We start from the raw sequence: 13,094 nt of genomic DNA, 5'->3' as shown, positions 1-13,094 counted from the left end.
AAAAGCCTCCATAAAATAACTCCCTTCCCCCCACCCCTGATTTAATTTTAAGTGTTGAGGTTGCTTTTGACTGTTGGGTCTGAGAAATGTACAGTATGAGTCAAGCAGATCTGCAGCCTGTGTATTGAAGTTTTCTTTCCATTTTGTTTCCTAGATGCACCCACTGGGCCTGTGTAATAACAATGATGAAGAAGACTTGTATGAATATGGCTGGGTAGGAGTGGTGAAGCTGGAACAGCCAGAATTGGACCCAAAACCATGCCTCACTGTCCTGGGCAAGGTAAGCACCAGGCCCTCTGAACTGTTTGGATTCTAGTTGTTCTTCATACTCCATTTTCTCAGTTCGCCAACCCTTCCCCCAAACCCCCCCTCCCCCATGAGCTTGGGCTCTTAGGGCAACTGCCAGCCTCAGGACTGGTTCCCCCTCTTGTCCTCTGTATGGCCTTGGGCAAGTTACTTCCCCTCAAGGAGTCTCAGTTTCTTATCTATAAAATGGATTGATAACAGAGATTCACAGTACTTTATCTTATACCCTTAGGGACAGAGGCTTCAGAATTCTAAGATTTGGGGGGTCTGGAAAGGTAATTAAAGTGTGCATATTTTATGTTAAGTAACCCTCAGGAGATGTGGGGCAGTACTGAGTGATCAAACATTCATATTCGTGTATTGATATTCATATTAAGTGGGATAACTGAAATGTAACCTCATGTTAGTTCAGAGCAGCTTTGCCTCCCAGTGAGTTCAGGTCCATTAAGTTTTGCTGCCAAGAAAGTTATGGAAAGACTTTTGGGTTGTAGAGCTTTTTTGGTTTCAGAATAGCAGACAGCAATTACGGTCCCATATTAGAACTTACCTCATAGGATGGTCGGGAGGTGAGAGGAGATGTGGACGTCTAGCAGGGTGAGCTCTCGGAAAATGTTTGCTGCCCTTGGCTGTTGTCATTCCATTTAGAAATGCTAAAAAAGGCTTCTTTAGCCAAGAGAGTCAGCATTACCCCTGGCTGCAGTGTAAGATAGAAATGAATTTATTTTGGAAAACCGTCCATCTGTGATCTTAAAATATGACAGCAGTATGTTTTAAGCTGGATCATTTTGTTAAAAGGGAACGGTCTGGAGAAAGTTGATAGAATTTTATTGGAGGAAAGGTGGTATCTCCTAAGGATAGTGTTACTGGCTAGATGTTTTTTAGATTCGCAGAAGCTGCTATTCTAGATAACTGTGGGGACACAGACACTGGGGGAAAAACCAGTTCTGGTTCCTGACTTGTTGAGGAATTTCTTGGGAGATCCAGGCAAGAGAAGAGGAGGTTTGACGCAGGGTGCTTGAGAGGAAGCCTTTCCAGACGTGAAGATGCCCCAGCCGGTGTCTCCTGAAAGACTTCCGGCCCAGGAGGCCCTCGTGGGTCTAATCTGTGACTTTTGCATCACACTTGTCCTCTCAATAGCTTCTGAACGCTTCTCAAGTTCTTCTGCCCTTTTATAGGGGAAAAAATGCCCCCGCGGGAATTACTGCCTGTTTGGTTTACAATTCATGAAGTCAAATCAAGGTGTTTTAGGCCCTGATACTTCATCGTTTAAATAGTTGGCCAGAGCTGCTTAATGATGCTAAGAGAACAGTGACCCACTTGAGAATATTTTAGTGTTTAACTAGGAGAAATGCCAGCTGCATCCAAAGGTTAGAAACAGTGCTTTCCTTGTAGGTAGTATGCTCTTAATACAATATTTTCTCCTGTACTTAAACTGTTGCTATGCGGGGCTCAGCAGCTTGGCTTAATTTGCTTTTCCCCACTCTGGCAGGGCTCTACCTTTGCATCTGCTGTGTCTATACATGGGTTGGAATGGGGTTCTCAGGGACACCCTATTGTTTTCCCATGGCTTGGTGGTGACGTCACTCGGAGAACCCAACTGTTTCCTCTTCCACCTGGAACAACCATGTAGTGGTTTTATTTGAAGAGTTTTGTATGCTTTGGCCTGCGAAGCCAGGGAGAATAAAAACCCTAGACGTATACTGAGTCATTAAGTACTTCTTGAGTTTATTCATTCACCAAATATTTATTGAATGCAGGGGCCCAGAAGCTAAGTTTGCGGTTCTACATGCTTGCAAGTTAACAGCACCCCCTCACCCGCCATGTGTCTGTTTGGAAAGGCTGTGTGGTGGCCAGGCAGTATTTACACATGGTTAGTTACTGAAATTTGCCTTAACACCTGAATAAAATCATTAGCAAAAATGCCTGGGCCAGACAAATCCAGACAGTTTTGCGTTTAAGACCTGGGCTCGCACAGGAGGTGCTCTGAGTCAGGCATCTGTCTTTCCTTTCCACTTTCCCTTTCTCTTTCTCCCTCCCTCTCTTTTTTCCTCTCTTATCTTCTGTAGTTGTCTCAGTTTCAGTTTTATTAACTGTGCTGCGTTTTCTTTTTTTCTGAGCCCCCAAGGACAGTGGCAAGAGACTAAAGAAAAGCAAAGTGGCCCTCATGGCCCCTGGTCTGCAGAATGTGTGCTTTACTGTCATTTCTTCACTCTTAGTGGCTGTGCAAGGAGATGGGAAGTAGAGAGGCACAGAAGGAAAAAACCAGAGCCAGGTCCTCGTGGGGGTGGGGCTGGGGGTGGGGGGACTGCCTGGCATAGCTGTTGAGACTTGTTGAAAGCTGTGCAACGAAGGACAGAAGGACAGGAGGACCGTGTCAGGCAGGCCTTCTGGGGGAGCCTGTGGGAGAGCAAGGGAGGGCCAGACACAGACCCCTCTCCCTCCCCAGTCACCTTCCCTCATCACCCACCCGCCCACAGAAAATGCCATAGGGCAAAATGTTGAAATAAGAGAGGAATGTCCTAAATCAAAAAAAACGTAAATGCCTCTCCAGGAGTTCAAATAAAGTTTCATTTTAAAAGGAAAAGACATAAACTCATCACCTTGGTTTATTACTGAAGGGCTTTTGAACTCCTCAGAAGGGAACACTATAAACTCATGAGAGAAAAATGATTTATGATCCCCTCCTTATACTCGTTCTCCTTCTGCAGGAGGCAGGGCAGACGCAGGACCAGCAGGGGAGGCAGAGCGGGGGTGAGGGGGGTCCCCACAGGGGTGCGGCAGGCCGGGGCGCCTGGCAGGCCTGCCCCACACTGGGCCTGAGGCGAATATCCCCAGCCTTCTAGGCCTTTCCTTTTCACTTATGTGAAGAGGCTATTCTGGGCTCCCTGCTCTTCTAACACTTTGAGCTTCTGTATCATATTGAAAATTTTCCCTTGACATTCTAGTTTGGGAGATTCTAGTTGCAGCTTTGAAAGACAGATTCTTACCTGTGACAGTTTAAGTCCTAGGAAATTAAAATATAATAAAATTGACATTTCTGAGCAGCTTGCTATTCAAAGGAAGGGTCCTGAGCCATCTCGAAGTGCAGGGTCTGTGTTTATGCCCCAGGCATTTTAACCCTTCAATGCAAACAGCGTTTATTAAGCATCTTACGGGACTGGTAGGAATTTTGAAGCAACGTTGACTTTAATAGCTTCTGCCCTCCGTGACCACTTTATGGAGAGCCTCACAGCAGGGAACACACAAGGTGTGCTGGAGTTCCCACCCAAGGCAGCCGGGCTCAGGTTTTATGAGTCCAGGCAGCATAAACCTCCCTACCTCAGCAGCCCACATGGGAATGGAGTCTTAGGAAGAACCCTCAAAGACACCGTAGTGAACAGGCATGGGCGTGGCTCTTTCTGGTACCTAGGAGGACAGAGTAGGAAATTAATGCAGAGACAAGAGAGAGAGGGAATTTCAGGTCAAAGTCTCCCAGCTTCGGCTGAGTGACCTCAGAAAGGTCACTTCAGTTCTCAGGGCTTTATCTCCTCGCTGGGGCTCATGCTGCCTTTGTCATTGTAATGGGGATTCTGCGAGATACCTGGGAGCACTTCGCACAGAGCCACGCTCGCAGGAAATGCCCAGTGAGAGGACAGAAGCAGCCGTCCCGTGTGGGTGCTCGCTGAGTGCCAAGAGCTTTACGTGCAGCTTCTCCTTTCCTCATCAGACCAGCTCTGAGATGGTGTCCAGATCCCCATTTTATGACCAGGAAGTCAGTTCTCTGCAGAACCTGGAACAGCGGCTCCCACAGAGCTGAGCTGAGCTGAGATAAAGACTCTTCTACTGCTTCCTCAGTGTCACTTCCTTCCCTTGCCTCCTTTTGTCTCCACCAGTTCTTCCAGGTAAAGATTGGATGCTTCTCAGGAGTCAGTGGCTTGGTTAGGACTTTGGTTCCGCTTAACAGAGCCCCTGCTAGAGCTGCACTGAGCCAGAAGGGGGATTTGCTTTTGGGGCTCCTGGGTGGCCCCAGAGACATCACGATGGGGGTGCCGCTGCCCTTCTAGAACAGCTGACTCCAGGGCTGACTGCCAGAGCCCCTCTCCAGCCTTCTCTTCTGTGCCTGTTCTTTACTCCCCTCTCTTTCCACTCACTTGGTAGGAGATGCAGCCCTCCAATATCCATAGGCCACACACACTCTTAGTTTCAAGCCTAAAAGATTCCAGAAAAGGGATTTGTTGACCCATCTTCAATCAGGTGCTCCCCTTTAGTCTGGTCAGCTGTGGTCTGGGGCCAGGAGCACACCGGAACTTAGCTTGCTGCCCAGCCATGTGTAGGAAGTGGGAGGAAGATGTGCTCTTTGGAAAGCAGGTGGGCTGCAGTCCTGGGCTACCTTCCCTAAGCAGCCCCTCTAGTCACCAAGTCCTGTATGTGATCACAAGCCGCTAGGTGATGGCCTCAGTTTATCCCGAGTCATCCATAGAGGCCCTAGTTGGAAGGGACGTGTCTGGTCCATGGATACGGAGAAGAGTCAGTTCCTCTTCTTGCCAACCCCTGGCACAGAGCAGTTGTGAGTGAGGAGAAGTCCACAGGCTAGAGGGGTCAGGCAGGTTTTACAGAGAGGGGCTGTATGAGACAGGGTGAGACGGGGGAATAACAGGAACAGCCCGGAAAGAACGGGAGCAACAAGTTCTACAACGGGCTTTGAAACTTGCTTGGAAAGGAAGAGGCTTTCAGTGGAGAAGTCTGGTCTTCGTGCCCTACGTAGCTGGGGCCCCTGCAGGTGTCTGATCCAAAGGCAAGAAGATGTGACTCTGGGAACGTTCGTTTGTTGGTGGCGTCTAGGCTGGTTGGAGAGGGGAGGATGTAGCTACTCTGAACTGATGATGGAATATAGTCCTGTCATGAATGACGGCTGCTTCTGCTGAGTCATGGTGGACAGCAAAGCCTCTCCCACAGGACGTGTTATGATGATCCAGGACCGGTGAAAACAGAGACCAGATCCTCCTTTGCACATCAGGCTGCCCCCAGGGAAATTTCTTAATTATCTTCCAAAGGACAACTCCCCAAAAGGAGAGTTTGGGTAAAGGAAAAACAAACTTTTATTTATATCCTCTTCATGACACAGTGGAAAATAGGAAAATGACACTACTTAGAATCCTTGTTCAAATTTCTTCTCCAAATCTGAACCAGGTAGGTGATATAGTGATAGGCAGTAGTTGGTGTTTAAAGGAGAAAAAGGATTCAGGAATAATCCAGAAAGGGGACCATTGCCCCGTGATGGTGAATGTGTTTTGGCCGAATCTCCCTGAACTGGGGCTTTTGTCTTCTGGGCATTGTCTCGCTGGGCTCTCTGGTAAAAGTCAAAGCCAGTAAAATCATGGTGTAGGTGTTAATCTAGCACAGTGGTTCTCAAAGTGTGGTCAGGAGACCCTTAGGGATTCTCAAGGTCCTTTCCACGGGGACCCACAGGATCAGAGCTGTCCCCACAGTAACACTGAATTGCTCCTCAGCTTCAATCAGGTGCATATGGCAGAGTTGCCAGGGGCATCACTTTGTGTGGTGACTTTATTGCATTGATGGTAAGTGGAATATGTGCTCGTTTATTCTGTGTTTCAGAGATTTCTCAGTTGTAATCCCTAATATGGTAGTGATCAACAGATAGAACCCACAGAAAAGAGAAGTTCTTTGGAGTGCTTAATTTTTGAGACTGTAAAAGGAGACCAGAGGTTTGATCACACCCAACTAACATTATGTCCCTATTGTAAGATCTTCTCATAGAGCTTGGCCGAGGGAGAGACCAAGTTCTAAAGTTAGTGGAAATGAGCAGAAACAAGGAGCTGATACAGGAAATAAAGGCAAATGTGTTGTCATGGAATTACTCCATTCTGCAGTATCGGAGCCCAAAAAGTGCTGGTTCTGAAATGTTAGTAATTTGAATAAAACCAGCGAGTTGCCATTTGCCACATTTAATAACAATAACCAAATGGGGAATTTGAAGAACTTGATCTCTTTGAGGCTTGCCGTGGGGTGTAACCTTCAGCCTTGACCTTCTGGACAGGGCCTAACTGGACAGGCAAGAATCTGTGGGGACTTGAGTAAAGCTGCAGAGTTGTTTAAGAGCCATGTAGGGTGGGGAGGGAGGAGGACTGATCCCTCGGGGTGCCATTCTCATTTGGGTTTTGGGTCGCAGATGCGCCTTCCCTGGGTTACCTGAGTGCCCTGGTTCTTAGGCCAAATGCCCTCTTAGCATTCCTGAGAATGAAATTCCCGCTTCCAAAGAGATGGTAGGTTGGAAATCCCGGGGTCTGACTTGCTGTGGAAAAGGGGAGGAGGCGGTGACTTAGCAGGGTCTCAGAGGCAGCCGCTGCACATCGCAGGCATTGGCCTCATCCAGTCAGGTAAATGAGTGTGGTGTTTGCTATGTGGTTCCCTGGGCACACCTGTGCTTGGGCTGTTCACCTGTGTCAGACTTCCCTGGGGCATGTTACCTGGGTCCCCTTATTGCCATGGGTCTCAACTGGGACCTTTTGCACCCCTCCTCCCTGCCACCAGGCCCTGGGGATGTTTGCCAATGTCTAGAGACATTTTGAGGTTCAGACAAAAGTATCCAGGAGGGGCTGGGGGCTGGAGTGCTCCCGGCACCTGGTGGGTGGAGGCCCAGACTGCCGAGCATCAGCCTACATTGCACAGGGCACCCCCACTGTGAGGAGCCCTCCAGGCCCAGACGTGAGTAGAACCGCAGTCAGGAAACCCTGTCTTAACTGTGCAGGTTTTCTCTCCCTAAGACCTGAGATTCCACCTCTTCCTCCCACATTCCCTCTCCGCCCCACTGCTGTCCAGTGTAATGACAGGCTCATGGTAGCCTCTGTGGAGTGCTCTGTTCAAGCGCATGATCAGCAGCAGAGCACGTGCGTGGCACGTGCGTGGCTCCGTGTGAGGAGTGCAGAGAGCTCAAATCTTGAAGCTGCACGGCCTAGGAGCAAATGATAATTCTGCTTAGGTAGTAGTGAGCTAATTGGGGCCAGTTAACTTCTCTTCGCCTTCATTTCTCCATATCCCCCTCTGTAATGATAGTTAATGTGATTTTAAAAAAGATGTCTGTCTCTTACTATGCTGATGGACAGTGACTGTAATGGGGTATGTGGTGGGGACTGGATAATAGGGGGAGTCTAGTAACCATAATGTTCATGTAATTGTGCATTAATGATAGCAAAATAAAAAAAATAATCTTTTAGTGAAATATATATATAAGATAATATATTATCTTCCCAATCTAATTACTAAACCTATTTATTCCAGTGAATAAATAAATAGCCTTTCCTCTCAAAAAGAAAAAAGATGTCTGTGGTTTTGGGCATGTGTGAACACCCAACAAGTAACAGTCTCCCCCTCTCTCTAAACACACTCTCCAACCAAGCGGATGGAAGCCCTTTTCCTAAGGTGAGCTGAGGTGCATTTCTTGTTAGAGAGGAAGTTTAGAAGGTTCTTCAGATTTATTTTAAGCAGCAGTTGGATAAATATCTTCCATATTTGGTTAAAAAGGAAAACAAGAAAGGAACTTAGAAAAGAAATCAGATCAGGAGGAAGAGATCGGCATGATATGAATGGAAAAAGGAAAACTTAGAGAATACCACTTTTCTTCTAAGGTCACATGTGATTTGAAAATCACAAACTTTTAATCTGATGCTTTTATTCTACACCTAAATCTTCCAGGAACCTCATGGTTAAAAGGCTATATTAAGCACAATATATATATATTTTTAACTAGGTCCAAGATATTTTCAGCTATAAAAGGCTAATAACTGAAACCATTATTTGAAATCCACTGAGAGGGTCAAAGGAGTTTTGAAGATAAAGTGAGTGAATATAACAAATAATGTGTCTGCCAATCCAGGGAGCACAGGCTGCCAGCCACCCTCTGGACTGGGGAAACTCCTTCTGGCCGTTGTCTCTCCAATTGAACCAGGTTCTCAACAGAGCAAAGGCCACAAAGAAGGCTGTACTAGGAAACGAGGAATGGTGTGGCATGCCAGCAGAAAAGACCATCAAAAATAACTATTGACCTTATCTACTTTTGAAAGGCCGTTTTGAAGTATAAAAGAAGTTGGAACCTAGTCATCACAATATGTATAGTAACAGTCCTGAGTCAAGTGATCTGAATTGCATTCCTGGAGACAAGCCCTAAAGTCCCATTTGGTCCCTGTTCTTGGATAGTGGGGCTTTACATGAATTAACCCAAATAAGCAATGGTAGGCTGCCACTCAAGTGTATTTCTGGCCATGTCCATGGTCATTTCAGATTTGGGGGACTGTTTTGAAAGTGACTGTGTATTTGGTTTACTGTCTACCAAGTCCCTGGAAAACCTACATGCCAGGTTTGAACATTGCACGTTTAGAGCACCTGAGTTGCACCTGTGCTGTGGAGCACCACACAGCCAGCCTGGGCAGAGATTCCCACCAGGTGCAGGATCAGGAGGAACGGGGACATGGGCAAGATCCTGTCTGCCAAAACCGTCTCATACCACAGACAAATGTAATTTCTTTTCCTTGTTCTGTCTTTTGTGTTTGTTTCCTTTCCAAAAAACACCAAAAAACATGTGGTATCTTTTATACTGTATGCCTATATGGTAAAAAAAGTTACCATCCAGTTTGACAATCTTGTTTTCTACATCAGATATTAGGCTGTGTGGTCTAACTAATGCTTTTTGTGCACTGTTTTAAGTTTGAGGCAGTCTAAACAATTCCTTTGGGATACTGAAATATTTTAAATTCTGCACCATTTTTGCTAGTTATAAAAATAACAAGTTCCAACACACTCCAGTTATTCTAAGCATTGCGGGATAAAATTCCAGTCAGCCTGAAGAACTCAGGCTGTATCTTGGGATATAGAAAGGCACATGGTCTTCACCATTACACATTAACCTATTGCTTATCGATTTTCATGAATGTATTTAACTCAAATGAACCTCAGAGAAGAGAATGTGAAATATGCTAGGAACATTTGTTAACTTAGCTTGATTTTTAGAAATCTAATTGTAAAGTGTTTAGATTGAAAATCTTTCATAGATTGCTTTTTAAAAATTAGTTATTAATGTTTTTTGGGTTTTTTTATTTCAATTGATAAAATCTTAACAGTTTTTATAACCCCTGATTTTAAAGGTATACACAAAATTCATAGCATTATTTGACTGCTTTTGTAATTAATGAAATGTTTTAGTCCCTTTGTCTTTTTTATGCATGTAAAACAATAAAATAATTTTTACCACCTTTCTTATATTCCTAGTGCCAGGAACAGTGCCTGCCAGACACAGTAGGTACTCAGTAAATATTTGTTGCATGAAACAATCATAAAGAATTTGGAAATAAAAGGGAAAAAAAAACCACTCTTAATTCTACTCCCCTAATACAAGTCCCATCACTTTTTGTTTATTCCCTTCCTGTCTTCTCTGAGTCTGATTTCTAATGTAATTTTATGAAAATGAAAACATATATTCTGCCTTTTCAAGCTTAATCATATATGCTAGTCATTTACTAATTTACCATTACTGTCATAATGGCTGCATAACATGACAATAGAATATTCCATGATTTAGTTGACCAATAATAGATTGCTTATGTTTCATTTTTAATCCTTACAAACAAACCAAACTAAAAACCCTTTATTTATGTAGATGGTCTTTGGGGTCTTTTTTTTCCTCTTTGAATTATTTCCTTATGATAATATTCCAGGAGGAGATTATAGATCAGGGGTATGAACATTTTTTATGACTCTTGATACAAACAGTTACAAATTGCTTTTCAGGAAAGGTCCGTCAGTTTATCCTACCAGTAAAGTTAGAGTGAGCCATTTTTCACAGAAACAATGTTAACACTGACCATTATTATTAATGTTTCTTTTACTAATTTGAAAGGTAAAAATAGTACTCCGTTGTTTACATTTCTTTTGTTATTAGCAACTATTAACTTGAAGCATTTTTCCATCTACTAATTAAATTTCCTCTTATGAATTGTCTATTCTGGTCCCTTGCTCATTTATGAATGGATCTTAATGTAGATTTTTTTATAGTAATGTATTCCTTGTCATTTGGAATATTTTTTAACTGGCCCTTTATTCCCTTATTTTTGTATTTGTTTTGCATTCTTGGTGTGAAGAAGTTTAAAATTTTTACATAGTTGTCATCCCTTCATGATTTCTTACATTGCTTCTAAGCTGATTTTATTCCCTCCCTTGCAAGCTAGAATTATTTTTGCCTTTTCTACTCTTCTGTGATCACTGTTATTTTTTTAATATATTACATCTGTAAATCACTCAATTTATTGTGATGTATAATATCAAGAGTGGTTAGGTAAGGTCTCTCAAGGTCTCCCAACACCTTTTAAGTCATTTCCTTCATTTTATGTATCTTCCTCCTTTAAAAAAAAACAACAAAACAACTATGTTATGTTCTACTGAGTTCTATAATAACATCATAATCCTGTATTATCTATTGTCAAATAAACTCTGTATCTCTTTTTTGACCAGTACCACACTTTTAATTTTTGTTGTTTTTAAAATACATTTGTAGAGCTGACATATGCTCATGAACAAGTTTTAAAGAATTCAGTAAATCAACAAAGCAAATGCCTGTTTGTGCTGTTCTGTAGACCAGAGATTCCTAATTACTGCTTGGCCTCTCCCACTCAATACATTATACCCCTGCCCCAACTCTGGCGGCCTGGAGAGTTACTTTCACAAGCTATGTTCATTCATAATGGCCATATTCAAGTTTCCCTCCATTCCAGCATGCACACATAATCTTTATTAGGAAATGTACCCTGTGGTTAAAACCACCTACAGAACCTATATACATGCCAGGTTACCCAAGAATGTTTCACCACCAAAACTTCTCTACCCATTTCTGTTCTAGAAATATGTTTTTAGATGGTTGGACTCTGTACAGAAACAGAACAAGAATGACTGGTCAAATTGTTCTCACCTGAAGGCTTATTCTTTTTTTTTTTTTGAGTGTACGGTAGTTTTTAGTATATTCATAGAATTGTGCAACCATCACCAGTTTTAGTATTTCATGTTCTTTAGATGTTATATATACAAGTCCCATATCAGATATATGAACATTTTCATCACCCCAAAGAGAAGTCCTTTACCCTGTAGTAGTCATTTTCTCTCCATTCTGGGATATTTCATATCAATGGAATCACACGGTATGTGGTCTTTTGCATCTGGTTTCTTTTGCTTAGCATGATGATTTCTATGTTCATTCGTATTGCAGCATGTATGAGACCTTCATTTCTGTTTATCACGGAATAATATTCCATTGTATGTTGTTTATTGTTTATTTATCAGCTGATGGACATTTAGATTGTTCCCACTTTTTGGTTATTAAGAAGAATGCTTCTATGAAACTTTGTGTGCAAGAGCTTGTGTAGGTACAAGTTTTCACTTCCCTTGGGTAACTTAAGAGTAGGACTGCTGGGTCATATGGTAACTCTGGGTTTAACCTTTTGAGGAATGCCAGACCAGTCTGCAAAGTGGCTACACATTCCACATTACTACCAGCAGTGTATGGTTTCTCCTTATCCTAGCCAGAACTTTTTATTATCTGTGTTTTGATTACAGCCATCCCGGTGGGTGTGAAGTGCTATCTCATTGTGGTTTTAATGTGCATTTCCCCGGTGGCTAATGTTGAACATCATTTCGTGTGCTTATTGAAAGTTTGTCTTTTTGGAGAAATGTCTATTCAGATCCTCTACCCATTTTTAATTGGTGATTTATCTTTTTATTATTGAGTTGTAAGAATCCTTCTATCCTAGATAATACACCCCTTATCAGATACATGCTTTGCAAATATTTTCTCCCATTCTGTGGGTTTTCTTTTCACTTTATTGATGGTGTCCTTTGCAGCACATACATTTTAAATTTTGATGGGATCCAGTTGATCTGTTTTTCCTTTGGTTTTCTTTTGGTGTATCTGTGAAACCATTCGAAGACTCCTTGTTTCACTGAAACCTGCTAATTGTCCTTATTGTGGTATTTTACATGGTCATATATTTAAGGTCCTTCTGGGATTCCCAATAAAGAATTTATTCTCCCTTTCCCTCCAGAAGCTTTAAGTAAGCTGAAACTTAACACAGGGCCAGAAAGCATTGGCGTCTTCTCAGCTCTGGTCCCTGTCCAGTTCTGCTTTGCCAGATTCCTTGATCTCACCTGGGACATCTGAACCAGAAAAACCTCCACAAATCCTATGGCAGGAGGGTGATAGAGTGCTCGATGTTCCAGTGGTCAGGACTCCTTCAGTTCCAGCTCAGTAGCTGAATAGCTGTGTTGAAAATATGGAAAAACTGAAGAGCTACTGCCCAGTCTTCTCCTTTTCTTAGCTAAAGATGCTTCTGGAATAGACTGGCCTGCCACTTCCCAGAGTCCCAGTGAGTGCCCATGAATGTGGACGCTCCTGCTGACCAGCTTCAGGGACCTGATTTCTCATGGGCTTCAGGTTACAGTCTATCAGATCCAAATAGGGAAGACAAGGCAGTCTTATCAAAATAAAATGCTTATAAAAATGCTGTTTTTGAAATGCTACAGAAGGACATAGGTGTGTGACAAGCTGTAAGGCTCCCACCCCTGCTAAGTTTTTAGTGCCTCTGAAAAGATAATGGCTCAAAGGTCCTATTTTAGAATATTCAAGATCTGGAAAATGTTTCCAAAATAATTTTTCTCTCAAATGTTTGCTGGTGAGCACCAGACTGAAAAAAATTCCCCTGACTGATGGCTGGACCCTTGTTCTCTAATGGGGTGTGGGTGTCTTTAGGGGT

At 43.1% G+C, this 13,094-nt stretch overlaps 1 protein-coding gene across 2 annotated transcripts in view; it reads left to right on the top strand.

The window, feature by feature from the left end:
* ZNRF3 (zinc and ring finger 3) overlaps positions 1 to 13,094 on the top strand; it is a 181,458-nt gene that overhangs the window by 129,120 nt on the left and 39,244 nt on the right. For both annotated transcript variants that reach the window (XM_057492280.1, XM_036908882.2), the window contains one exon: positions 155 to 280. In XM_057492280.1, the coding sequence (XP_057348263.1) occupies positions 155 to 280 (126 nt within the window). The remainder of the gene's footprint in view (positions 1 to 154; positions 281 to 13,094) is intronic.

This window comes from Manis pentadactyla, chromosome 14, assembly GCF_030020395.1.
Source record: "Manis pentadactyla isolate mManPen7 chromosome 14, mManPen7.hap1, whole genome shotgun sequence".
NCBI lineage: Eukaryota > Metazoa > Chordata > Mammalia > Pholidota > Manidae > Manis > Manis pentadactyla.
Note: the sequence above shows the minus strand (reverse complement) of the source record. Positions and strands in the feature narration are given on the sequence as shown.